A 26,668-nucleotide genomic window follows, 5' to 3' on the forward strand; every position below is an offset into this window, starting at 1 on the left:
AAGTTTTGTTTATTTTGATTATCAAATTATATTATGCACTAGCGTCGACGTAAACTTTTTTTTTTTGGCTTACAGGTTTTTGTTGTTTTTAGTCAAGATGAATGGAAAATTTCCTACACTCCTCTATACGGCATATACTTTGGAGAGAAGACGAGACCTTGAAAAATTTTTCTTTTATTTCTCCACACTTTATTCGCTATTTTGTTCGGCAACTTGATGCAGAATTTTCTTCTTCTTATTCTTTCCTATGCGATGGCTATTGCAAAATTTTTCCTCACTCTCTTTTACAGTCGTTCTCCGTTTCTCTCTTTGGTTACTCACGTAAACTGTCTTACATTTATACACGAAGACTCAACACAAAAACAGCAACTTTTTTTAAGGAAGCTTTTCAAAACACCACTTTGAAATTGAATGAAAACATAAATTGAAATGCTCTAAATTTTTTTTTGAGAATTACTCGCTGGGCTCTGAAAAAAAAAGTATACAGCAACAACATCATATGTCGAATATATACGAAGTATTCGTCGGCTTCTCTCACAAATGGCTTGACTCGCCCGTCTGTATGAGTGTGGGCTACAGAATCTCTGTATACATACACAAGCCATACTTCGCCTAATGACGTCAGAGTGAAATTTCTCTTTAGGCTCCGTCTTCCTACAAGCCAAATATGCTGAAAAAGTATTGATAGAAATAAAGGCAAGTATATGCATACTCGAGATGAATAAAAGGACAAAATCATTTCATATTGAACAACTGTGCTTTTTAGTACATCCTATTTATGTGTCAAATAGGAAGAGAAAGAAGGCAACAAAAAAATCTATTCCTGATGAATTGAGGCGATATTCATAAAAAAGAATAGAGATGATGAAAAAAAAGAAAGGCAAATAACAATAACAACAACTGACTATTTCCAGATGACGTCAATGAAGACTTTTCTATATTATTATTTCCAGATTGTTTCTACATCGCGCGATTGAAATGAGCATAAAGAAGCAAAAGAATTAAGGCATGATGGCGCAAATTGACATTTATCCATGTAGTGATATGAAAAAGATTTTTTTGCTAATGGCATGAGCATACATAATTTACAAATAGATGAATTTTCTCCTTCATATGTGACATACGCACATTGACTGGGGCTATATAGTATACAAAATTGAAGTTAAATCCAAATCATAATAATAATGATGAGATGATAGAAATTAATTAAATGCTTCATTTCCTCTCGTGATGATGTTTATGCGGATGTAATGGCTCTTTCATTCACGTAATACCCACTTATATACATGAAATATTAGAGAGAGAAAACATGAAAAATAAACGTGAATGAAGTATATAGCAAGAGCTTAATTCAATTAACCAGATGATGGTTGCAGCAACAAAATTTTTCTCATGCAAAAATATGTTCTGGATTATTTCACAGCAGATTTTGTTGAGCAAGTTGCAAATTGTTTTCAGTTTGACTGGATGGATGAGTGATTGATTGTTTACGTGTTATTGTCTAGCTGTGGACCATGTAAGCCTTACATACGTATATGCCCGAGGGGTACGCTCTGTACAATTCCATTTCTCATCATCATTCGAGCGGCATAATGTGGGAATCATCTCTTTTGCTGTAAAAATAGGTCAATGTCAATCTCCAAGGTCTTGCTGAGGCAACTTCACATCTTCCCGTTGATACTGCGACGAAGCGGGAATCCTACGTTTTTGTACAGTCATTACAATGCCATTAGGGACCTCTACGTTTCTTTGACGTGTTCCTGTCAACAAGTAGCATTCCCTGACTATGTTATGAAGATAACTTCATCAAAGCATCAATGGAAGATATCGAAAGAATTTTCTTTTCTGTTTTACAACCATACGAATCGTAGTAATCTATGCAAATCCCATAGCTAGTTAATTCCAAGAAATCAAATTGAACTAAATTGGAAATAACATCGCTTTATCAAGCAACATCTCGTGACAATCCCTACCATCATTAGAATCACACGACACAAAATACACATCACAGAAGCACAGCAGAGAAGAGAAAAAAATAAAAATTTAAAATACATAAATCATTTTGAGAAGCACATATCCGTTTTTAAATAAAATGGGAAATAACACAATAATACAGTGACAATTGAAAATTTCACAGAACATATATACATAATGTCTGTTGTGTATACTGGAAGTGTTTCAAAAATTTTGTCACGTGAATTTTTTGAGGCAGGTCAGTAAAAATTTTTCACTGACTGTATTTTCTCTGTAAATCAGACACACAAACGACGTATGGCTCATAATATTGATATCAGTGTATTTCATTATGAAGCAATATTGAGAACATTTTAGGGTATTTGTATGAAACTAGGTAGACATAAAATATGCAGTTTGTCGTTGAATATTTTGCATGCAGTCTGATAATTATTAAAGATCTAATCGTGTGGATCATGCGATGCATTACTAATTGAATTTGAAGGGGAAAAAAATTTCACGATGCAGTATTAATTTGCAGGTCAATTTAAAATGTGTCAACACGACGTAATCAGTTATGCTCAATGCTTATGTGCCAAACTACAACTATTATCGTTAAATTATCGACTGATTAAGCAGAATGAGCTAAATAATTGATATATTGTTGCTAAAACTCAACATCTGAATCCAATAACTAACTAAATCTGATTTATATCTAATCCAATCACCATCCAACGAAGAATATCCCAATAAACTCACCTGCTGTCTATGTATTTTATCTTGCTTGCTTGTTTTGGCTTTTATTTCTTCACAATATGTTATCAATAAATAAGAGTTTTATGAGACTAGGTAAGTAGACCATAATGTGACATAAATATACATGTATATATATTATATAATGGAGGAATGATTCTTAAAATTTCACAATGATAAGCAAAATTATCAAAAATAATGTTACGATCGATAAAATGAATATGCAGTACATCTTTCGATTTGCACGTTGATATCTCTCGGCTTTTTGTAGTTGTTTGTAGCCTTCGTAGACTTTTGTCTGTGTTGATTCGATATTATAATCGATTCTATCTAAAACAGTGCCTTGCTCTTCGACCAAATGTGAGAGATCCTTATAAATTTGATTGAGATCAACGATTGATTTAACTATTGTCATAACTTCCTTCTCTCTTGCTTCTACCATTTTTGTATTATCTACTTCGAATTTCAGTAGCTGCTGTTGACCAAACTTTTGATTCGGTTTAATTTGGAAATATTCATCTAGTCTCTCGTCATTATCTAAATCGTCTAATTGACTTTGATTAAATGTTGTCGATGCTGTTGGTTTTAGGAAATTGTCAAATGAGTCAACAGACGTTTTGTCTGTTCCATTTCCATTAAAATTAAGTGAATCAAAAAAGTCATTTGTATATTCTCCCATTTGATTGATTTGCTTCAAATAGCCGTTCTGTTCACTTCTAAAATTAGCTGTTTGATTCTGGAGTGTAAAGATGAGTCCTCTGACGATATTCTCAATCAACTTTCTTTCAAGTGCACTACTTGTGGAATATTGATGTGACTTGATTACCAATATGTTCTTATGTGCTATTCCTATCAGTTTTGCAATCTCTTGTCCTAAATGTTCCATCATAATCTCATCATCGCTTTTCTCTACAAAATCTGGACGTAAAAGTTTCTTGTGAAGAACTTCCAATTCTTGCTGCTTAGTGGCAATCTTTGATATTGTATATTTTGTATTTTCAACTGTATCTGCCCAAATTGGTGGAGACACGTACTCATCATTCAACTCCACTTCCTCATCAGATCCTGAATTCTTTCGTTTTAATAGTCGTTCACTATCGCCACCTCGCTGGATTATGAAAAGAGAGTGATTATTAAAGTTACTGTAATTAAGAAAAAAGAAAACATCTGGAACTTACTGAAAAATGATTATTTCTATAACTATGTGAGTTTCTCATCAATGAGAATAGTTCTGTCAAGTATCTCGTTGCCATTTTATGGAATAGTATAGTTAATCACAGAAAATAATAAGTTAAAGTAGTTAATTTACGTAAAAATAGGAAAAAATTACAAATTTTTCAATATTTATTTTTTCAGGGGAGTCTCAGATATGGAAAATGTTTACTTTGATTGATATTGCCAGATTTTTTGAAGTGTTTATTAATTTTAAAGTTTGAATTTTATTGAAATGTGAGGAAATAGATCATGAATTGTGTCAAATTAATGCTCTCTCACTTAACATTGAAAGTTTGTTAACATTAAATTCTCAAGGCAAAATCCAAAAATATCAGAGTTACAAATTTTAGATCATGAAACCCCCTTCGATCAAATCCAGTGGATTGTGCTAAAATTTATCAACAATCATAAAATTTGTTTCAATACTCAAATGATTTAAGCATCGAAAGATGGCATTCGCATAATTATTAATCTATTAACAGTATTTAATTGATGTAACATAAGATAAATCATTAATAAATGCTGAAATTCATGAAGTTCAATTCGGTAATTTTCCCATGGACACATAGTTCAATTCCCCTCAAACTGTCCAAATTGTCCAATGTTTACATCACCAGTGAAATTAGTAATTTTTACAAAGAAAAGACGAAATTAATGTTTTTAATTATATTAACTAGTTTATAAAGCAGGATATAAATATTCTCGAATATATTTTGATACAACAATATACAGCGAATTGAAGGATCACCAAATTATTAAGGAATACGAATAAAATCAGGATTTATTTTCACATCTTTACAATTTCACCACATCAATTTAATTTAATCCAGCTGAGTTAATTGAGACATAATAGAACGATAATAAAAAATGGATATACAAACGCTTGTCAATACACCATTTATTAGGATTCGAGTGAGTATTTTATTATTATTGGATGTTAAAGCTATAAAATCTTCATTTTATCACTAATTAAGCTAATTAACAGCATTAACGTTAATAAGTTATCTTAGCTGACGAGACAAAGATCTCTGACCTCTGACTCACTCAATTTTCGATGATTTTCGTTATCTCCTCATGTCAGTTCATGAAAGTTATAAATAGGTCGTTTAAGATGCGATAAATAGCACTTCACATATAATTTTACTTTAAATTAAGTACGTGAAAATTGTTTTTTGAACGATTCGTACTCAACCCACATACACTTTCCATATAAGTCTTCTTAGCAACTTCCATTGACCGCAGTTGAAAAAAAATGTCTATAGATTGCATAACAAGTTTGCTTTATGCTTCATTATCCAAATTCTGTTATTTGATATTCTTACTTTTTTTACAGATTGTGACTTTTGTGCATTTTACATTGATTGTAAATGCCTTATTGGGACATTGGGCACCTTCTGCATATTTATTCTATAACATATTATTTATGGTTTCATTAATGTGGGCAATACACTCGAGAGAATCTACAGATGCCATACAATGCGTAAGTTATTTGCTGACATCCTTAATACATAAAATATATCAATTTCATAACTTGATTTTTAGGCTGCAGCAATTAACTTTTCGTCGTTCTTCTTTGATCTGATTACGATCGTCTCATTTTTCCCAAGTTCTGGCGGTGTCTGGAGTGTGATATTTGCAGTCTTCAACATGATTGCACGTCCATTCTCATTGATTCTTCTGCATAAGGAACTCGTCGATAGAGGCGGTGATTTTGTGCTTGTTAATGTCGTTACACAGCCAAATAATGCAAGAACACCAAGAAATTATCAAGACATTGACGGTTCACGTCCAACGCCACCAAATAGCAATTCAGCACAATCAAATATTAGCAATCTCTTCTAATTGGAGGAGATTGTTTTCTAATCTAAGTGTCTACAATGTTGTCCAGTGATAATCAAGATTAACAGAAAAAAACGATAATAAGAAAATTTTCAGGATTTTATGTAGCACTTCCTGGAAATATTTGTGTAAAGCTTCTACATTAATTTGAATATAAGATGCTATCTGTGGACCAGTTTTTATCTATCTATTGACAGCTTGGAACTGTCTCGAATATTTGCTATTTTTATACTAAGATCTCTCAATTTTCGGATACTTTTTCCTGCATTTCCTTGATTTATTGAAATTGTCTATTTTATGTCCATATTTATCATGTATTTTCTGTCTTTGATTTCGTGTGAAGCATAGCAAGATTGTTATGTGATTCATAAGCTATGTTTGTAATATTATAAAATTTTTCGTATCATGCCTATATTAGAGCCTTATAATTTAAATTCTATTTATACCTCCCTAATGTGTCCAAATTAATATAATTCATCACTTTATATTACATTCAATTTCATATGAATCTATAATATTGAATGACAAAAGTTATATTCTAGTTTGAAAGACTTTATGCTTTACTTTCATTTGGTTTCACTTACTCGGGAAGCACACGGACTGACAACAAGCCGAATTTAATCAAATTTTGCTCGGATCCAGACTTTGGCCTGGTATCGAATTTTCAGTCATTTTAACGTCGTGTGCTTCTCGGGTTATTATTGAGAAAAATACAGTCTGTTTTTCGTTTTTGTAGACAATCCCAAACAACCATTAATAGCACAAATCAGTTGATCGATCAAAAGTCCGGCAAAACTCTGACTGGATCCGAATATTTTATCCTATATGGGCACTTAATAATTCAAATAATCATTTTAATTTCCAAAAAATCTCATTTCCTGGAATTAAAATTTTGGGGTCTTTCACTTATTACTCGTTTGTTACGTCTAAGAATTCTGTAATTACTTTATGGAGAAAGTTTGTTTTATAATTAATAAATGGCCCGTTCCTTTTCCGTACTTTTCCAAATTTCCTTAATTTTATTACCAATTTCATCCACAAAATTGCATCACGCAATAGTTAACAATCAATAAAGTCATAATTATTATTTTATTTATTATGAAAAACTTGTTATATTCTCAAATTATTTGTTATTAATATTATTATTTGAATAAAATAAAAAGTAACAATCTACAAAAACAAAGAATTATCTCATTGAATTGAGCTTATTGACTTGTACAAGTCTCTCTCTTTTTAGCGCATTTTTGAAATTTAGGGCGCTTAATAATACACTTTGTTCGGTTGGCTGGATGAGGGACGAGATCTCGGCAACCAGACATCATAGAAAGCTCTATTTTGAAGCGTCGTTTTAAATTTTTTAACAACCGTTAGAAAATTTAAATTCTAAAAAACCGTTAAATGATAAAATCTTTTCATGTTTATAAATTTATTTAGAAGTGATTTGAAGCTTACTGGATCTAATTTTATAACCAATTACCGATCGCTGTGACAAAAATGCGCTGAAGTCGATCGATAAGGTCGAGTACTTTTGTAACTTTTTCAGTGATAGCCGCACATAAAGCATATCAAATTTCATTGTAGAATATTCTGTGCAGCGATTTACATTACTTTATTTATGACTTTAGTTCAACATTGTTTTGTGAATCAATTAAGTGACTTTATAAGTTATAGTTAACAAATAATTATGGACTTCCAGATAGGAATACCGCATTCAAGAATGTTTGTAAGTTTTTTATAACAAGAATCATTAAATTTCTTTATTATGTAAATTATTCCTCTTATCTTTAGTGTCTCTTTCATACTGTATGAGTCATTAAAACTGAATATTCAATTTTCTAGCAAATAGCTGCAATACATTTTGTGCTAATGGTGAATGCAATGTTTACGATGCGAAGTATGGCAGCTTATGAATTTTACAATATTCTATACTTCATCTCATTGTTTTGGTCTATTAAGGAGAAGGAGGCAACGGAACCTGTTAATGTTGTAAGTTATACTCTCTCAGTTATGTTTAAATTGCTGGTTATCAAAATGCACTTTTGATCTTATGAATCAATCGGGCTGAACAACACAACACGTGTTTTTTCGGGCACCACTACGTCGCCGTATTTATAGCAAGAGACAGAATGACTTTGATGAAGAACTTTTGATTTGCTAACCAAGGTCACAGAAGCCGTAGGAGCCTTGGAGAGGCAGATTCACCTTTCCATATAAGACTCGATACCCCAGATCCCACTCTGCTCAGACACCAAACCTTGTTATTTTGAAACAAACTCAAAATACTTACCCCGATTGCATTTTGCACAATTTTTTAGCTATGCTTCATTTTAAGCATGAATGTTCCAGTGCAATAATTTCAATCACCAACATAACTTTCGCAAACTTACTGCACAAGAAACTAATCAACCTTAACCAAACCTTAACAATCTCATATTTCACAGGCCTACGCCATTAATTTTGCATCAATATTATTCGATATAGCTGTTGTCTTTGCAATCGACGCTAACGATTGGGCACTAGCTTTCATTCTTCTCAACATGATTTTTCGTGTGTTTTCATTAAAGCAGATATACGACGAAATGATAACACGAGGTGGTGAGCCAGCAAATATCGGAGTGGTATGAGGGATATTAAGTATCAAGTTACAAAGAAAAAAAGACATAACTGTACATAAAAGAATCTTTATTATCTAAAAATTTTATCGTAAATTTAAAATCACATTCACAATGGTTTCTTCGCTCATTAACTCTAAGAAAATAAATTAAAAATGAGTTTTATTTACATTTTGACATAAGATAATCATTTTTTCTAAAATCCATCCTTTGCCTTACGAAACTTCATCTTTCCATTTGGTCCTTCGACAACACAAGGCACTTGGACGAGATTAAAATAGATTGTGCCCATAAGTTGAGCAGTTGGAGTATTTGTTTTCTTAAGACACTCAAACAATAAATCGTCACATACACAATGTGATTTTGTGTAAATTGAGTTATTTGTAAGATTATAGCGTGACTGGTAGGCACGTACTTTGATTGGGCAGATGTCATGATCTGTAAAAACGGAAAGAATCAGCAAAAAGTTTAATTTAAAATCTATAAAAGAAGTTTTACCTCTACAGCATCTATCCATGTCTTTTTCCTCGCCTAAATCATGGAAATTTTTGGCTATATCTCCAGTTCCGCACCATTTGGTTCCAGGAAATACACCAGATAACAACGAAAATGGACTGCCTGATAAAATTCCACGATTTTCATTTTCAGGCGATTTATCAGCAAATGGAGCATCGCCTTGAACATTTTCGTCTTGTTCATCATTTTTCGGGTCACTGTCTCTCTCGTAAAGTGCAGCAACTTCTGATGCTCTTCGTTTCGGTGCTGTTCGGAGTTTTTCCACTTGATTACATTGCTGCATTAATTTGAGCATATCACCAAAATCAATTTGTAGTGGTCTGTTGATTCTTGATAATTTTCCAAGGAGAATCTTTCCCTCTTCGTCGTTGCTTTAGATTGGGATGAGATAAGGTGAAATATTAATTTTATTGTTGTAACGGTCTATTTAAATTTAAATAATATTAATTATTTCATAGTTGAAAACCCCTTTTTATACTGAAGTTCAATCTTAATTTGAACTCTGAGGAATAAACATTGTAAATTAAAATTAAAATTCGTATTGAGCCGTATTGAGTTCTTCATTACAGTTACAATTACATCCAGCAACAAATACAATACAATATTAGTCAACAGGTAAGTCAGATAAAGAAGAATTATGCAGCATGTAAAGGTGAGAATTAGTTTTTAATATAATTAGGCTTATTATTGTCATTCAATACCTTGAAATCAATAACTAATAAAATTTTATCACATACTCATCATTACTCATCTAAAAACTCAGTTAATACTTTAATGGCACTCACAGGAAAAGAGCAATTAAGTCATTATAATTAAAACTTGTATGTAAACAAATTGACATTTTTATAGTTATTATGTAAGCTGTTAGAACTGTATATATACTTTGTATTTATTGCATTACGTGCATCTTAAACTCATAATGGTCATTTTATAATAGAACATATGTGAGAATGAAGGAAATTATAAAGCTATTGTAATAGCTATTAATTAAAACCTCTAGTCAAAAAATCGTTGCGTGCTTCTTCACTGGAACGTAATTAAAGAAACATTAGAAACGTGATTTTCTTCGTAGAAAACTTGTTAAGTGATTATAAGCATGTTGCTTTTTTGCCGGTATATACGCTTCTGATTAATTTAATTGCATCGGCTTCTTAAATTGCGTGAAAATGTTTAATCTGTCTGGTTAGAAATTTATGGATTTAGGAAGCCTTCAAAAAATGCAGTTTTTGATGCAAATTAGCATCTGGTGTACAGAATAGATTGTTAGACTGGATAAAACAACCTGTGCCAATCTAAATACACTGACATCATATGGATCTACACAAGTTTGAGTCAAATGAGAAATCTGGCAGTCATCTAGTTGCATCATTACTCATGCTAGATAATTAGCACTGGTTATTCACTAACGATTAGGAAACAGATGCTTTGAAATAATACTCATTAGACAAATGCTTTGAAGTTGTGGAAATGCCAACTGAAATATCCACTGTAGATGCATTATTCATCTCAATGTCATTCCCTTACTATCAACACTGTAATTAACATACTGATTCCACTAGACATGAGATATTCGATACAGATATACATACCCGAATAGCACAAATCGGTTAATCAGATAAAAATCCAATCCCAGATCTACATGAATCTTAAAGGTTAAGAATTGATTCCGGATTGATGTCAGAGCCACGCCGATCTGGTCCTGGATCGATTAACCGACTTGTGCTTTTCGTGATTCTGACGAAGAAATTTTAATTCCGGAATCGTTACCATGAAATAGACATTATGAGACAGGCATTGTTTGAAAAAGGCAAACCGAAAGTTACATCAAAGTTGAACCGTAGGGAAGGATTCACAAGAAACTAGCAGAAGTAGTCGTTCTAGCCAGGAATAGAAACCTGTTCAACTGCTTTATTAATGCCCTTTGATTCAGTGGAATAATAGAAACTAATCAATCGATTAACCAACTTGTGCTCCTCGGTATGCATACCAATCCAAACCGCAAAAGCTTAAAGCAGTTAAAATCAGTTTCAACACATTAAATGTTTATGACTATAAGCGTTCTCTTAATGTTTACATGTACTTGGCCTAAATAAATTTATAAATCAATGATTTTATGCCCAGATCATGTAGAAATTTTTGTGTGACATAGTTATATCGATAATATTTGGTCTAGTGCCAATTTTGTGTCATCCAGCAAAAGAAAATTTCTTTAAAGCCATGGGGAAAAATGCTTTTTGCGACGAAAAAAAAAGAATGGAAAAAAGCTCGGAAAGAAAATTTCCTCAACTCAGCAGCATTCTGCTGCATCATTAATATCCGTACATATTTTTCATATTTTATTGAGCATGCAAAATATATATCTAGTGATATATTATAGCTGTATTGATTTGTCGAGCGAGGAATGTTCATGCTTCATAAAAGAAATTTTCCCTCGAACGCGATATAGCTTTAATAATTATTAGCGACTATCCAAAACTCCCATGCGGTATAGAACATAAATTAAAGCAGCATACATCATCATGATTACATGTATTTTAACATAAAGTCATTAGAAGGAAGGCACAACTGACTGTGTAAAAGCAGTAACATTTTATGTGCAGTTTCACCTTTAATGTCTATTTATCTTTTACACCATTCGAGCGAGCACATTTTTTACTTCTCATCGTTGTCTACATCTCAATGCATATTCATTTTATTGGCATGGTATATAAGAGATTTTCAGTTTGACTTGCTGCTACTTCATGTAAACAAAAACGTTTCTTATTTGGAGGATTTTGAATTGAAAATCTTTTTTTTTTGGATGAACAGCTATGACAAATCTTTTACTATTGTATAGACAGAATAGCAGGCAGCTTTTCAAGACTAAATGACATGCATAATCGAAAGTTTTGATTACAGACAGGGTTTATTAATGTTCATCAAGCGAAGGTAAACATCAAATATTAAGTGTAGATTTGATGTGTCGGGAAGCATACTGATCCATCGCAAATAATTGCATCTGGAATTGAAGGCACCCAATAGTACACATAACTTTATGATTTTGTGAGAATTACTTTTTTTGTGATTTATAATCATAGAATTCATAAATGTTGATAAAGGATGGAATGACTCCTACTGTTTACTGTTGGCCTAGATTTGAGTGCAATGATTTGAAGAATCCACACTTTTTGAACTATTGTCAAGATCCAGGAGCGAAGAACTCCTGTAAATTGAGGAAGAGATTAATGAATCGAACTACCCGAAATAGGTTCCTTTCCGAAAAGCTAGAGATTTGTTTAGGATGCATGCTGGAAATCAACTTCATCTAATCCTATGACTACACCAAATTTTGCTACTATTTGAAACTGTCTATTGAGTCCAATCGATTTGGTAAGTGAGCCTGTCTAAACCAATCATATTTGAAATGTGCTTAATCATCCAACTTTTCATCTCAAATTTAACAATCAACTTCCATTCATTTCTTCGAATACAAAACACTTTTCAAAGTCAAAAGTCGTCGTTGCTACTTGATTCTGATTATCATTTTATAAGTGTTAAAAATCAGATAGCTTACAAGTTTTCCTGAAGCAATTTGAATGACACAGGTCAGACCTTGTCTTGCTTCGATTTGTTTACCTATAGTAAAGTGATCATTTTATAGTAAACTGGACAGTGTACATGATTTATACTTTATTCAACTGATGTGTAATCTGCAATGTCATTGTCATGTCAAATGACCATCATATGAAACTGTTGGAACGAATTGATTATTTTTTTCCATTAAATTGTAACTTTCAAAGCCATTGAATCGCAGGTAAATGCTTATAAGCTCCATTTAGACTCATCTGAATTCCCAACTTGAACATCCATTTCAAGTTCAATTAACCAGACAAATTTATACCGAATGTAAGTGTTATTTGTCGATTAATTGTATTGAATTGAAAAAGGAAAGTTAATTTATGTTCATGTGGAAGTTTTGCAGCTCATTGTGTATTAAACGGATTTACCTGGATTCATCAGTCGTGACTTCATTTGTTATACTTAAAATAGAATTGATACATAGATCAATGAAACGGAATCACTGCAATTTGGCAAAAAAAACCTGCTGAATGACATGCAAAAAAGACTAAGCTTTCCGCACATTGAATTCATGACTCGATTGGCAGCGCTTTGACCTCATACGGTTAATACGATTAATGCAGCATAAAAAGCAATCAATAATACTTACTAGATCTCTATGAGTTCACAGCTTATAAGAAGTTTCTCGGGACCCAATTCCACAATGGCAATTGTCTGATCATTATAATAAACCATTCTCAGCGAATCAGCTGCCAGTCGTCGACCACTGAAAATAAAATTTATGTTGTAAATACTATTATTAAATTTTTTTATAGGTTCATTGTCCGACTTTAAAGTAAGTTGTAGCTTTTGTAGGCATTGAGCATTTTATTGAGTTGTAAATTGCTACTTTTATCGTATCGTACTAGTTTGTCTTGAACGAAAGTTACGCAATTTCAGAAATGCTTGCAGTGGCATTATCTTAATTGGTAATAAATACATCCATGAAATATTGATGATGCAAAAATGCAAGAAGAGAAGTTGTTGCTGGTTGGCACAGATAGCTTGGATGATTTTATGATTAATAACTTGGAAACGTATGTCTAGGATGGCTGTTGACTTTTACGAGTAGCGCAAACCGGTCACTAGGACTTCGCTCTTTTGCTGAATTAAAGGCAAGTCATAGAAGTGCCCTGTCGACACCATGGCGGCTATTAACAGTCCACCTTGACGACTGTTATTGGATTAGTTTGACGGCAACATCTGAGAGCTTCCTGAGCGGCACATTGCAACAAACCGCAATTTCACCGTAAAAATGGGTCGAAATCAACTGCCACGGTGCCGTCAGAGAAGCCTCGCCGTTAATACAGTGACCTTGCGAAGACGTTGTGCTGTTCGGGCTTGTGTCTTTAATTGGATCTGATAGTCTTCTTATTAATAAAAATCCTTCCACGATTTATATCCAATAGTCAATTAAAAACTTTAACATGATTAAATCGAGTAGAAAGGTTGCCAGAGATCAAACCATGTTAATACTCTCATGATTCTGAAAACGCAAATGTCATCAGACATCTCCATGTTTCTTTGTATGAATGTCATTTTAAACATTTCCTGTCGCAACAATACCCAATGAACAGCATATTCCGTCATTATAATCATCTTGTCAAAAATCACTGAATCATGCTGCTGATGACATTTAAACATATCAGGTAATTTGATATTACATGCTGCATTATTAAATGAAAATGCAGTTGTACCGAATTAATTACACTAAACATGATACAATAGAAACAATAAAGCTTAAATGTCATTTAAGTACTTTATACTAATTTAATGAATTTTTATCGAGATTTTATGGCAATAAATTTAATGTTTTAATTGTTGGATATTATGAGGTATTTTCTTAGTATTTATATAGAGATTCAATCTAGTACGTTTTATGTTCTATCGTATTTTATGGATGTTTCCTACTGGATGATATTGGCTTGTTAGTGGATGATATGAGCTATTATTAAGATTGGCGGATTCTGATATCTGAGCAGCACAACTTGTTTGCCGGAATGTTGTCGTAATACCGGTAAGACACAGAGTTCCTCTGACTGCACCAAGGCGGCTGATTTCGATTCGTTCTTACTGAGAAATACGCGGTTCACCGCATTGTGCCGCTCGGGATACTTCCTTAAAATACCAAATGAGCATTCTCACAAAATTGAGTATAATCAGAGTATACTCTTTGTCTGTTAGAGAATACCGGCTATATTGGAACTAAGCTGTTGTTTAGAGAGTCATAAAGCTAAATTATTCAGTAGCTCAATTTGACATGTCCATAAATATCCAATATTTTTAATGTTTATACCGACAATATTGACATTTTTTTGAAAAATTACAACCTTAACAGTTAAATATTACATTGGGTAAATTTTGAATAATTGATCTTTTGGTGATAGCATTTAAGTTATATTCCCATAAAAAATTCAAACGTATTCATGTGTCAACCGTAATCAAATCTCTTTGCTTGACATTTCCACTTTATAGCAGGGGAAATAGTACTGAGAATTTACTCATAAATTTTATGAATTATGTATTCATTCACACAGGAGATACTTGCAAAGTTTTTAAAAAAAATGAAACAATTTCTCATATGTAAATCCACAGCTACATGTTCCAAATCCAAAAAATCATTTTATTATGGCTATAAAAGTTATCATTAATAATAATTTTCTCAAAATCGATAGTAACTCATGTAGGTATTATGGATATGAAAGAGTCATTTAAAAAGATTAAGTGATCATTCGTGTGCTTCTCACTTTCATAACGGATGTAGTTGAATTTTTTTTTCGAGGCAATTTTGGAGATGTAAAGATTTGTGAGTGGCCAATTTGTCATTTTTTTGTACAGGTTGATGTCTGAATAAAGTTGAATCTGAGGAATTGAGGCATGTGTAGGCGTATCTGTCAGTGAAATCTTGAGGGGACAAAAAATCGTAAAAACTAGTCATTAACTTGTCTTTGACTAGTTATACCGTATTTCTGTACATTCGTGGATAGGATAACCTCTGTTATCGAGTTGTCAGGCCGGTAACAGACCGGTAATCTATACTCCTCCCAAGTCAGAGGTCGATCCCTTAATAATTACATAAAGTGTCGATATGGTATAGATTAGCATAATGCTAATGACCTCACAAATTGAAAGAACATGACGTAGAAATGGCCAAAAATCCAGTTCCAGACAAACTTGATTCCAGCTTAAGACCGGAAATCGACCGTTTAAGTCTGTTATGAATTGATATTGGGCAGGTGGGAATGTAAGTCAAATAACTTAATATTATAATTAATCAATATTCTAGAACTTTGGAGTTCAAAATAGCATAGGTAATGATCCTTTGTATCGATCTAGCTAATAGATTCAAGCATCAACTGTACCAAACAAGCAACGGAATCAAATTTTTTTAGATAATTCAGAAAATACACTTGATTTTCAATTTTATATGTCTAAATGCGCTTTAGCCATCCCACAATGACTTTACAACTTGCAATTTCTATTTCTCTTAAATGATGTAAAGCAACACTAAACACAAGAAGAATATGATATACTTGTATAAGAAAGAAATAACAGTTAATGCTCATATTAATTTTAGAGCATGCTGTAGAAGAAAAGAAAAAAAATTTGAGGAAGGTTATGGACAAGAACGGAAAGATTGAGGTTGAAATGATTGTTATTACCAATTAGCACAGCATAACCACTTTTCATTACTTACCTATATGATTTCATTGCCTCCGTTTGTCGTTTCTCAATGTACTGTTGAAATGTCGTAAATGACGGAAAGCTGAATTGTAGTGACTGAGGCAATGAGAATGGCAATGTTGGCTTGCAGTTAGTAATTGTAAATAGCGCACTCAAAAGTATAAAGATAAATCTCTTAACGCGTTGTCGTGATACTCGTGGTGACATTTTCTCTCTCTATTTATTTATGTATGACGTCAATGATAATTTCTTCCGCGGCTATGATTTCACTTCTTTTATGATGATGACAGATGATTTATACAAAATATATCTTAATTGACCTCAATATTTATGCAGAAATTTACTAAACTTCCTTTTTCGGTTCACTTATCTCTGATGCTTTTAAAATTTCAATGCAATCTGAAGTTTTAATGCAATCGCATGCAATTTTTTTTAACTACGGAAAATAAAGTTGTTGCGTAAGTTAACCGGAATTAATAATCAATTCTTCTTTTATAGTGAAAATAACAAAAAATTCCAATTGAATTATGAATCAATACGTTCAAGACTATCAGTTCAATTGAAATTCCAGAAGATTACTGTATTCTTCGATTGCGTTTTTTTCAATGAATGATATAGGAATCGAGGTGTGGTCACTTGGATGTTTCGAAAGTTAATCATTTTATTATCTAGTTTGGCTCATAAAATGTGTCTTAATGTATGCAAATGTATTCCATGAATTTGGACAGATGATCCGTACTTCCCTAAATAGTACAAATCGATTAATCGATTCAAAAATTGGCACCAGACGAGCGTGAATCTGAATGATGCAAGGTTCGGTTTACACACGGCAATAAACCCAGGTCAAGTCGGCCTGGTACCGGATTTTGAATCGATGACTCTGTTTGGTTTTGGATTCGAATTAAATCCGGCACAATTCCAGAACTACGCCAGTCTAGAGTCTATTTCTTGGTATATTCATGCTCTACACCTATCTCTATCCAATATGCCTTCATCTACCCTTGTCCCAAAGATACACAATAGGGTAAACAACATATGTAGGTGTACACCGAGAAGCCGGTCCCTTGTAACGGATTTTGAATTGATGACTTTGATTTGGTGCTGGATTCAGTTTAAATCCGACACCATGCCAGAATCACATCAGCCTTGTAACGGATTTTGGATCAATTAACCGACTTTTGCTATTTGGATCCATTCATTTATCAGTGATCCATGTAAAAGATCATCAAACTGTCTCATCTTTTCAGATTTTAATACATATTTTATTTCAAATATCAGATTTGACCTAACCTAAATGCATGAATTAAAATCCAATCAATACTGAGGTATGAACTTATCACAACCATAAATACTGAATTACCATTTTATATTGACAAAATTCTTCTGAAAGCAACAAGCTTGATTACATAATAAATTATGCAATAACTACCGCAAAAAACAAAAAATCTGCACCACAAAAAAGAAATATTTTCATAGTGACTAAGCCGCGAAATAATTGCAAAATAATTCACATACATGTTCCAATTTTAATTGCATGTTCTGGACACGAAATGATTCAAATGAAATGAAAAATTAAATTCAAAATCGAATCTCTTGAATAATACATTTAATTTTTTTTTTATATGATATGTGCTGAAAGCGTCAGTCAGCTTTTAATTTTCCCACAGCAATTTCACTTCTGCGGCATGCTTATTCCTCATTCTCTCTTTTCAATTTGTATTTTGTTCTTTTTGGAATATTGAAAGTCTTTTTTATGTCTCATAATTCAATTTAAAATTCATGAGCGAATTCTTTCTCGTAACATGCGACCATGGCAGTTCAACACATAAGTTTGGCATGTACGAGCTTTAGCATTTGAAGGTCAACTTAGTTTTAATTGCAAAATTTAACGCGAACAAAAGGAAGTTATTCAAATCTGCGGTTAACTTCTGGGGTAAATACGTGTATGATCTTAGCTGATCTTAGTTAAATTAAGATTATTCATACAAAAAGCTGATTCATCTAATAGTATTAGAAGTAATTAAGTCATCATAACAATTAGTTCAATCAATTTGAATGCATAGAGATTAATGTTAAATTGTTTTCAGAAGCAAATTTCAATTAAATTTAGATAATCTGGAGAATTGGAGTTTCCGAAGTTTTCTTGACGAATTTTCGAGATCAAGGCCGATTTTGAGTCCAAGAGAGACTTCAAGGTGAATTCTTCGAAGTCTTAATTTCGACAAATTTCAAGACAGAAACTATTTAGTCTAGATCTCGGTTTCGAGAACGCTAATCTCTAGAACTCGATTAAATTTAGTGTTAATCACGTTCAACCGAGGCATTATAAAGTAAAGGGGATTAATACAATGGATTCTGAATGTTTGAATAATTAACCACGAAGTCTAATTATTAATAAAATTTATGAAGTTGAGATTTAATTGGAAAATAATGAGCGTTGAAAGATACAAGAGTTCAAATGGGCTTGTCTTAATCTATCACAATAGATGAATAATCTGCGAAATAATTTATAATCTGATCATATTTGACTGCATAATGACCAATATTTATTTTCCATAAACTCAATCATATTTTGGAATTAATTTTTCATGTATCAAAATCAATAGCAAGTGAACCTTTGGGAAATTTTGCAGCTGTCAATATTCTTGAAAAAATTACAAGCTGATAAACATTGAAATTGCATAAAATAAAAATAGCAAAAGTCATAATCAGAAACTCAATTATCAAAAACCTTAGGTGGTCTGCAGTGTAATCAAGTGACATAAAGCTATAGAGTCACCGCAATCTATTTTGATTACTGTAGAAATTGTCCTTATGCAGAATGGTTAGAAGCACTGCATGTATATGATTTTTAGCAATTTAGAAACTTGTGGTTTGGACTTTATGATGGAGAAATTTCATAAAGGAAGTTGATTGGAAGTTTTACGATTGGAGAGAAATTTAAAGTCAGTTGCTGTTATTTCAAACAGAGCAAATTATATTGAAATGGTCAAGAGAAGCAGAACTTGAAGTTTAATAATTCAGAGCTTTTATCTGCGTTGTTACTCTAACAAATGATTCTACAAAAGATTGTCAACTATGATTGTTGTCAAAAATTTATAATTCATTCTGTTTGAATGAACAGCGCTTTATAATTGTATAATTGTAATTCAATCAAATGCCTTACATACAGATGTTGTTAAATCGAAATTGGTTTAAAATTATGTTTATTCTTCGGAATTTAAAAACAGACTAAATATTTTATGAAGGGGACTAACAACTATAAAAAGGTAGATCAACATATGACAGCTTCGAATACAATTTGAATATTAAATGACAGTTAGCATATGTTCAAAAACGATTTAATTGTTTTATGTCTCATTAAGGTTTCAGTTTAAAGAACTAAGAGAAATTCAGATTAATCCATCAATGTTTTCATATTTTGGTACCTACATCCAACAGTTTTATATAGCGACTCTATTTAAATCCAGTACAACAGATATTTGTTTGTATTGAAAATTTGCATATTTGAATTAATATTTTATTGACGAGTCACACTTAGCATCTAAGGTCACATATTAGAAACCATGAATTATTGCACACTCATACATGCATATTTAAAGCAAACCAAATAAAAAATTTAATAGCACTGCAGAATTGTTATCTAACATTCCACAATAAAATGTTAATTGTCAAATGATTTACTAATGAAATGATTCCAGAACTTTCGTTACATCTCCATTGCCATAACTCAATTTCCATTGAAATTATTCATGTATTTAATTTATTTCCGAAAAACCACACAATTGGAAGTGAAATTTATTATTAAAAGTTTCAATCTATATCAATATTTCATTCTTCCTATTGTACTAACTTCAATTGCACATCGCAATTACAATTTAATTAAAAGCTTTCTATCGCGCTAATAAATTCAATCAATTAAGGTGTCGAAAATTTTAATTCTCTCTATTTTATACTTTTTTGAGGAAGCCATAAATTAGACATTCTCAAAGTGATCTAATTTCCTAGAAATTTAGCTGCATAATTGGTGGAAAAGAAATAATCACAAAAAAGCTCCCTTGCGAAGAATTTTGTAGTTTTTTGAATAAACTTATAGCTGCTGACTTAGCAGATTAGACAGATTTCTGATCAATTTTGGAGCACAATGACTTGTCAGTCGAATCAAAGTGAGAAGTAGAGATAGTCTGTCGAATTAAACGGCAGCCTTTTTAACTGTATAGCTAGATTTATGCAGAATCTGTTAATTCAATCACTATGTAACTGCTCAAGTGGCTGATATTGCCAAGAAACCACTGCTTGGTCCTAAATACACTGTACGGATGCCCGAGCAGCACAATTTGGTCGATAGGGCATCTCTATGAGCCACAATCCCGATCGACAGGGCATCTCTATGAGCCACAATCCCGATCGACACATATTGAAATGTTGAAACCACGGCGACGAGGCGATCGGGAATGCCGTTTGACCCGATGGATATTGGCCCATTCGTGCCACTCGACTCGGCACCATATGAACAAATTAAGCAAGCAATTATGGCATGACAAATCATCCATAATCTTTTACTTACATACCATACTCCTTTGAGATAAGGAATATGACTCTATGTTCCATAGTTCTTTGAGATAACTGATTATACATTTACTGATTTGTCATATCATACAATTTCTTCCAAAATTTTTCACCAACTAATTCAATAAATCAGATCAACACTACCCACAAGGGTCAATCACCCAAAAAAAAATCATCTCTAAAAGCTCATCTTCATTTCATTCACCAAAAGAAATTTCTAAATACACAGAAAATGTGCCGAAAAAAACTAAACCGATGATGATGCTCCACATTATTGGACGACGAATAAAGAGAAGATCAAGAATATTTGATGATCAATATGTTAACGATGAAGAAAAGATCAGCTTGGAATTAAACATCACGATCGGTCTTTCTGACCCACATTCTATCCACGTTCAATGCATGTTCTTGCAGTCTTTTCTGCTTCTTTTTGATTCATGTAATACGCACATGTATTATTCATTGACTATGCCGTACGCAATCGAGTTTCTTTTCAATTAATTGTTCATTCACGTCTCATTCCTTTTTTTTGCAATTATATGTTAATGATATTTTTTTTCATGAATTTTGGATTATTATTTTTTATTTTCACTATAAAAGAAGAGGCTTGCCGGTGACAGCAGTCGAAGAAATGAAAAAAGAAATTTCTCTTATTTACACTGCAAATTAAGTTGTGTTAATTGAGACACTCGCGATTACAACTCGTTCAAGTTTTGCACAACAAAATATATTTCTCACTTGCGCTTATAAGCGCTAATGTCGCTTAATTTATCTACCTAAGCAGATCCCGTCTGAACGCTTCGAGTGTTTCGAGACAACTAAAAAAAACTCAAATAATAAAACACAAACTGCTGTCTGGCCAATCTCGCTCTCTCACTTAATGTTACCTCTATATCTTTAACGTCTACCGTATACATATAGATTGTTTTTGCTTGCTTAAGCATGGCTTGGCGTGCCAAGCAGCAAAGAAAAAGAAAGAAAAAAAATCGTTGAGGCACGAATGTGAAAAATTATAAACAACAAAATTTCTTGTGCATGTGCCGTCCCTCACAATACACACACCTGGTAGCTCTCTCTTTATTTTTATTAAAATAATCTCTTATTTTATTTTTTTCCACATTTTTCAATTCTTTCAACATTTGCTTCAGATGAAAAATGTTATTGCTGTTAAGCTAATTTAATTATCTTCATGTTATTTGTACTTAACAATTTATTTGTTCGAGAGCTTTCAAAACTAATAAAGAAGTTATTGGAAAAATTGATTTGAGAGAGGATGTGACGCATTTGATTCTCTTTGAGCAATTGAAAGGTGAAAATTATTGATTCATTAATAATTAACGAACTTTTTGAATTTGAATAGGCGAAAAAGTTCAAAATTTCCAAGCTAGAAGTTCAAAAATTTCATTTTAAAAATCTAGAAGTCGTTATATTTGAAAATTTAGATTTCTTTGCAAAGCTATGATAGAATTAAAACATGCACAATCCATTTCAATTTGCATCCACAATGAACACAAATGAAAGCTCCTTTCGCAATATAAATGCCTAATCGAAAACTTGGACGAAGTTCTGGGAAATTTTTCATCAAAAATATAAATTAAATAAATCAAGATTTCTCTTTAATAATAAGTTATGATTCAGTATTGCTATACTGACCGCATGAGATTTCGAATAGACAACGACTAGTTTTACTACGTTTTACGTAACTTGCTTTCTTGTATGTTTGCTTGAGTAAAATTTGGTAATCGAGTTTTTGACCACTTCCACTTTGCAAGTCCAGCTGAGAATATACATGTGTATTTATTCTCAATGTAAACCAAATTCTTTAACATTTTTTGATCACAAAATTGCATTAACATGCTAAATTTAATTTAGTAAACTTTAAAATGAAGACAAATTTAACATCAATAATGTATATATTTCATTTGCAAAATTAACTTATTTATCACTATTTCTGTGACTGAAAATTAGTTTTGATGGTTTAAAAAAGATCTATTGATAAAACTAATTAATAACAATACAAAAACTTCACGCAATTAAAGATATTTGGATGTGTATTTGATAAGTCGGTGATTCCACCGATGAATTTTTTCACAAAAAATGATATTTCTCTTAATTTACTCACTTTTTCACTACTTTTTTAATGCCTTATATCATGTATTTACCTATTTACTATCGTTTTATGTCATCTAGTACCTTTAATACACTTTAATTAAGGAAATATTTCCATTTTTATGCCCGTTACTTATACTTTTTTTGTGGAATTTGTTGTTTTTGACATCATTCAAAACGAAAATATAGACTATTTAAACACTTTTAAAGCTTCTTTGGTAGTCTAATCGATGGTTCCTTATCTAATACATCTTATGTTGTGCTTATTAGGGCTCAAAACCAAGCTATTAAGCTAAAATTATTAAAAATTCTCATTGTTGAAAAAAAGTATAAGTAACGAAATTCCTAATCCGCGGGAAAACAAATTTTTAAAATCAAAATTATAACTTAATTAACAGCAATTGCTTTGATTAGAATGCTGTTTATGATATTAAGTGAGTAAATAAAGATGTTTATCTGGTATTCTTGAAGTGTCAACTGAATTAAATGTCATTTTGGAAATGATTAAATTTTAAAGAACACGGATTATTCAAGTAAAAATTTTCAAAATTCAACCAATCGGTGGAATCACCGAAGTAATTTTCTTACAGACATCCATAATCCAAATTTGAATTCCAAAAATCCGTTAGATAAGAAAATTAGTAAATAATTTCATAACCACAATCAATAATTAAATAAACGAGATATGGACAAAATTCTAAAAGCTGATAATAACTAAATAAAACATGGAAAGTAGTCAGGAGTCTGATTACGTAGACTTTGACGAGTATCGCAAGGAATACGAGTCAGAAGAATGTTGGCACTTAAGGAAATCGTAAGTTTAAATTAATAATCACGAGATTAATAAATTTTACAAAACATTTTTAAGTTTTATGATACATCACTGGGATAACATCGATGATGAGGAAGAAATCTTATGCTGTGCACAGCTGTTTGTGAACATTGAGCTTCTTGGATGTAAATATGCAGCTGAGATTATGGACAAAATTAAATTAATGTCTGATGAAGTTCCACAAATCCAGAAATATCGTGAAAATAAGCAAAATAGACTAAAAAAGACAATCGTAACTGCCCAAAAAGCTATTCAACCTGAACATGATAAGACAACACTAGTAACTTTTCAAGATAATAAGACTTTTAGACCTAATTACTATCATACAATGGAACATCCAGTTACAAAACTCTTTAAGATTGACATAAATCACAAGAACAGTAATCCTAATTCCAACGGCTGGAGTACCATTGATAAATTTGAATGGGATAATTATGTACAGAAATCTAATCAGGTTGGACCATCTCTAAATATTGATGAATCCATAAAATCTAAGAAATTGAAGATTCTGCTACGAAATGTGATAGTTTTTGAAATTGACGATAAGAATGACATCAATTACTGCTTAAATAAAACCACTGCCTGCATGAAAAAGATTGGGAAGCTTAACATCAAGTTTAATGAAGACACGACAACATATAGCTATGTTTTTAATGACCAAATTATTGCTGAAGGAACTGGTGAATCCAAGAGACTTGCTTTAAAAGCAGCCAATGGACAATTTCTTAAAGTTCTCCGAGAGAACTGCTACACAATTCGATTGAAGAATGGAAATAAGCCAGTTGACGAAAATTCGAATCAAATACAAGAAGAAAGTCATGACTTTAAGCTTCTTTCTAAATTAGGCTGGAAAGGTGGATCATTGGACCCTAATGGAACTGGAATATTAGACCATATCAAATTAGAAATAAAAATCGGACGACTGGGATTAGGCAGTGAAAATGATAAATTTGATCAAAGCTATTTCCAGAATTTACTGCAGAATTTTAAGCAAAGCCAACTGGAATATGACCTGAAATTGTCGTCCGAATTCACTAAAGAAGAACGAGCTGTAATACATCAGTAAGTGACTAATTCCTATGATTCGTCCAAACCTGCAGCATGAGGTTCATCCAATAATTGCATGACTGCAGTTTTGGACAGATTCCTTCAAATTCTTAAACCTAAAACCTTACAAAAGTTTTCAAAACAATTCAACAGTTTTAATTAAAATTTTATGGTTTTCAGACATTGATTGTCTTTATTAAGTCTCTTAATAGTTCAAGCTTTAACATAAATATTTTCTTATATCCCTTATTTAATAGAATGGCGCTTTATTTGAATCTTCGAACAAAAAGCTATGGAAAAAGTGGTTCACGACATTTAGTAGTATCGTCTCCAATAAGTCCGCAAGTTTTACGTCAAAAATTGATTGAAGGCGATGAATACTTGAAGGAAAAGTATGAATTAATTCCACCGCCTTTTGTTAAGATAGTTAAGCCGCATCTGCTGTAAAATTTACATAACATCATTAAAATTCGAAATTTGTTCGAATAATTGGGTACAGACTTCCTTTGTCTTACTGTCAGCAGTTTTAATCAGCTTTTCAAAGTCATCCTTATGCTGTGATAGCTAAAATTATTTGAGATTAACTGGTATTAATTAATAAAACGATATAGAACATTAAGCATTTACCTGTTCTCTTACTTTCAAACGGAACTCATTTGTTTGTGAATCCTTTAGCAGTTGATGGATCAAAAAGATAGCAATTGAATGGATTTCTGCTGTATGATGTGAATCAAAGCATTTCATTATGTTCCCGACACTCATTTCACATGATTCAATCAAATAAGTTCCTTGTTTTGTGAATGTCAAGTTGTACAGGATCATAAGTATCATTCGTTTAAGTAATGGACCGCCTATAGTTGACATTGGTATGTTTCCGAAGTATAATATGATATTATTGACTAAACTGTCTCCCAAGTCACGTTCAAGCACGAATTCACGTCCAATATTTTGTGCCATGATATTGATGCAAATGCCAAGAAGTGAAAGTATGAATTGAAACTCATATGTCTCGACTTCGGGTAAGTTGTCCTTGTAGGTCGTATCAAATGAAATTATTGTCCTATTCACAAGATTCAGGAACTGGTTTAAAGTTCCAGTTTCGACATACGTTTGAATTGCTTCCTGATTTTTTGATGTTTTCCATAACATTTTTGAAAGAACTGATCCAATTGCTGCTGTGTATGTAAGACTTAATGTATTTTCCTCATTTAATTGGTCATACTTCTCTTTTAAATTGTTATTTACGTTCTTCTGGATCTCAAGTTGTTCCTTAATGTCATTTGTCAATTTAAACTGTTCATCAAATTTTTGTTTCAACTTCATATTTTCTTTCTTTTGGTCCTCAAGTTGTTGAAATTGTTCATCAATAGTCTTTTGATGTTCTGATAGCTGCCTCTCAGAATCCTTTAAAACTAATTAAACTTTATTAGTTATTAATACAAATTTTTATGTAAAATCATAAACTTACCATCAACAAATGTAGTAATCTCAACATGAAGATGATCAACATACTCATTTAGATGATTACAATAAAGCTCAAAATCCTTAATTATGTCATTTTCCTCTTTCTTTCTTTTTTCAACATATTCGGAAAATTCGTTGAAAAATCCTTCAATATTTTCTATCAAACTTTGTATTTCCTTTGATGCATTGTTCAAAATCTTGGTCTGAGCAATAATAAATCCTGGATAATCTTCTTCCTCGTTTGTTAAATCGCATATTTCACTGTTAATCATCTTTAATTAACTTTTTTCAAATGTTGCGGAAAAAATTCAAATATTTTTCTTCGTCAAAATAATTTTTAAAAATCTAGCAACCGTTGAAATATGAACCAGAAAAACGTGGATTTTTAAAAAGTTTCGTTCAGTATTATTATTAAAAGTATTTTCTTTGTGTGTTGTCCACTCTTTATTTTATTGAATTTTTCTTTTCTTCGCTTATA

General features: G+C 31.9%; 6 protein-coding genes across 7 annotated transcripts; 3 read left to right on the plus strand and 3 right to left on the minus strand.

Moving 5' to 3' along the window:
- Positions 1-2,724: 2,724 nt before the first annotated feature.
- Positions 2,725-4,058, minus strand: Syx16 (syntaxin 16). Its single transcript, XM_070635689.1, has 2 exons — positions 3,885-4,058; positions 2,725-3,814 (listed from the first exon to the last, which is right to left on the minus strand). The coding sequence occupies exons 1-2, from the start codon at positions 3,957-3,959 to the stop codon at positions 2,867-2,869; spliced, it is 1,023 nt and encodes a 340-aa protein (XP_070491790.1). The 5' UTR covers positions 3,960-4,058; the 3' UTR covers positions 2,725-2,866.
- Positions 4,059-4,533: 475 nt separating this feature from the next.
- LOC139086949 (type-1 angiotensin II receptor-associated protein-like) lies at positions 4,534-6,848 on the plus strand. Its single transcript, XM_070635608.1, has 3 exons — positions 4,534-4,833; positions 5,255-5,401; positions 5,464-6,848. Exons 1-3 carry the CDS (start codon positions 4,789-4,791, stop codon positions 5,761-5,763), a joined length of 492 nt encoding a protein of 163 aa, XP_070491709.1. The 5' UTR covers positions 4,534-4,788; the 3' UTR covers positions 5,764-6,848.
- A 482-nt stretch (positions 6,849-7,330) lies between these two features.
- Positions 7,331-9,378, plus strand: LOC139087065 (uncharacterized). Its single transcript, XM_070635759.1, has 3 exons — positions 7,331-7,483; positions 7,600-7,746; positions 8,202-9,378. Exons 1-3 carry the CDS (start codon positions 7,445-7,447, stop codon positions 8,382-8,384), a joined length of 369 nt encoding a protein of 122 aa, XP_070491860.1. The 5' UTR covers positions 7,331-7,444; the 3' UTR covers positions 8,385-9,378.
- LOC139087064 (uncharacterized) lies at positions 8,428-21,541 on the minus strand. Its single transcript, XM_070635756.1, has 5 exons — positions 21,397-21,541; positions 16,183-16,605; positions 13,096-13,212; positions 8,871-9,259; positions 8,428-8,810 (listed from the first exon to the last, which is right to left on the minus strand). The coding sequence occupies exons 2-5, from the start codon at positions 16,374-16,376 to the stop codon at positions 8,569-8,571; spliced, it is 942 nt and encodes a 313-aa protein (XP_070491857.1). The 5' UTR covers positions 16,377-16,605; positions 21,397-21,541; the 3' UTR covers positions 8,428-8,568.
- Positions 21,542-23,414: 1,873 nt separating this feature from the next.
- On the plus strand, positions 23,415-25,345 carry LOC139087007 (NF-kappa-B-repressing factor-like). Its single transcript, XM_070635695.1, has 3 exons — positions 23,415-23,661; positions 23,716-24,741; positions 24,984-25,345. Exons 1-3 carry the CDS (start codon positions 23,573-23,575, stop codon positions 25,171-25,173), a joined length of 1,305 nt encoding a protein of 434 aa, XP_070491796.1. The 5' UTR covers positions 23,415-23,572; the 3' UTR covers positions 25,174-25,345.
- Positions 24,947-26,473, minus strand: LOC139087008 (heat shock factor 2-binding protein-like). 2 transcript variants are annotated; one of them, XM_070635696.1, is made up of 3 exons: positions 26,195-26,473; positions 25,354-26,138; positions 24,947-25,290 (listed from the first exon to the last, which is right to left on the minus strand). In XM_070635696.1, exons 1-3 carry the CDS (start codon positions 26,460-26,462, stop codon positions 25,177-25,179), a joined length of 1,167 nt encoding a protein of 388 aa, XP_070491797.1. In that variant the 5' UTR covers positions 26,463-26,473; the 3' UTR covers positions 24,947-25,176. The 2 variants fall into 2 exon arrangements, with proteins under 2 accessions (XP_070491797.1, XP_070491798.1); XM_070635697.1 differs by having other exon boundaries at positions 26,239-26,305.
- Positions 26,474-26,668: the final 195 nt, after the last annotated feature.

Source organism: Chironomus tepperi, unplaced genomic scaffold (genome assembly GCF_022539635.2).
Source record: "Chironomus tepperi strain 1889 unplaced genomic scaffold, CSIRO-AGI_Ctep_v1 contig_93, whole genome shotgun sequence".
Lineage (NCBI taxonomy): Eukaryota > Metazoa > Arthropoda > Insecta > Diptera > Chironomidae > Chironomus > Chironomus tepperi.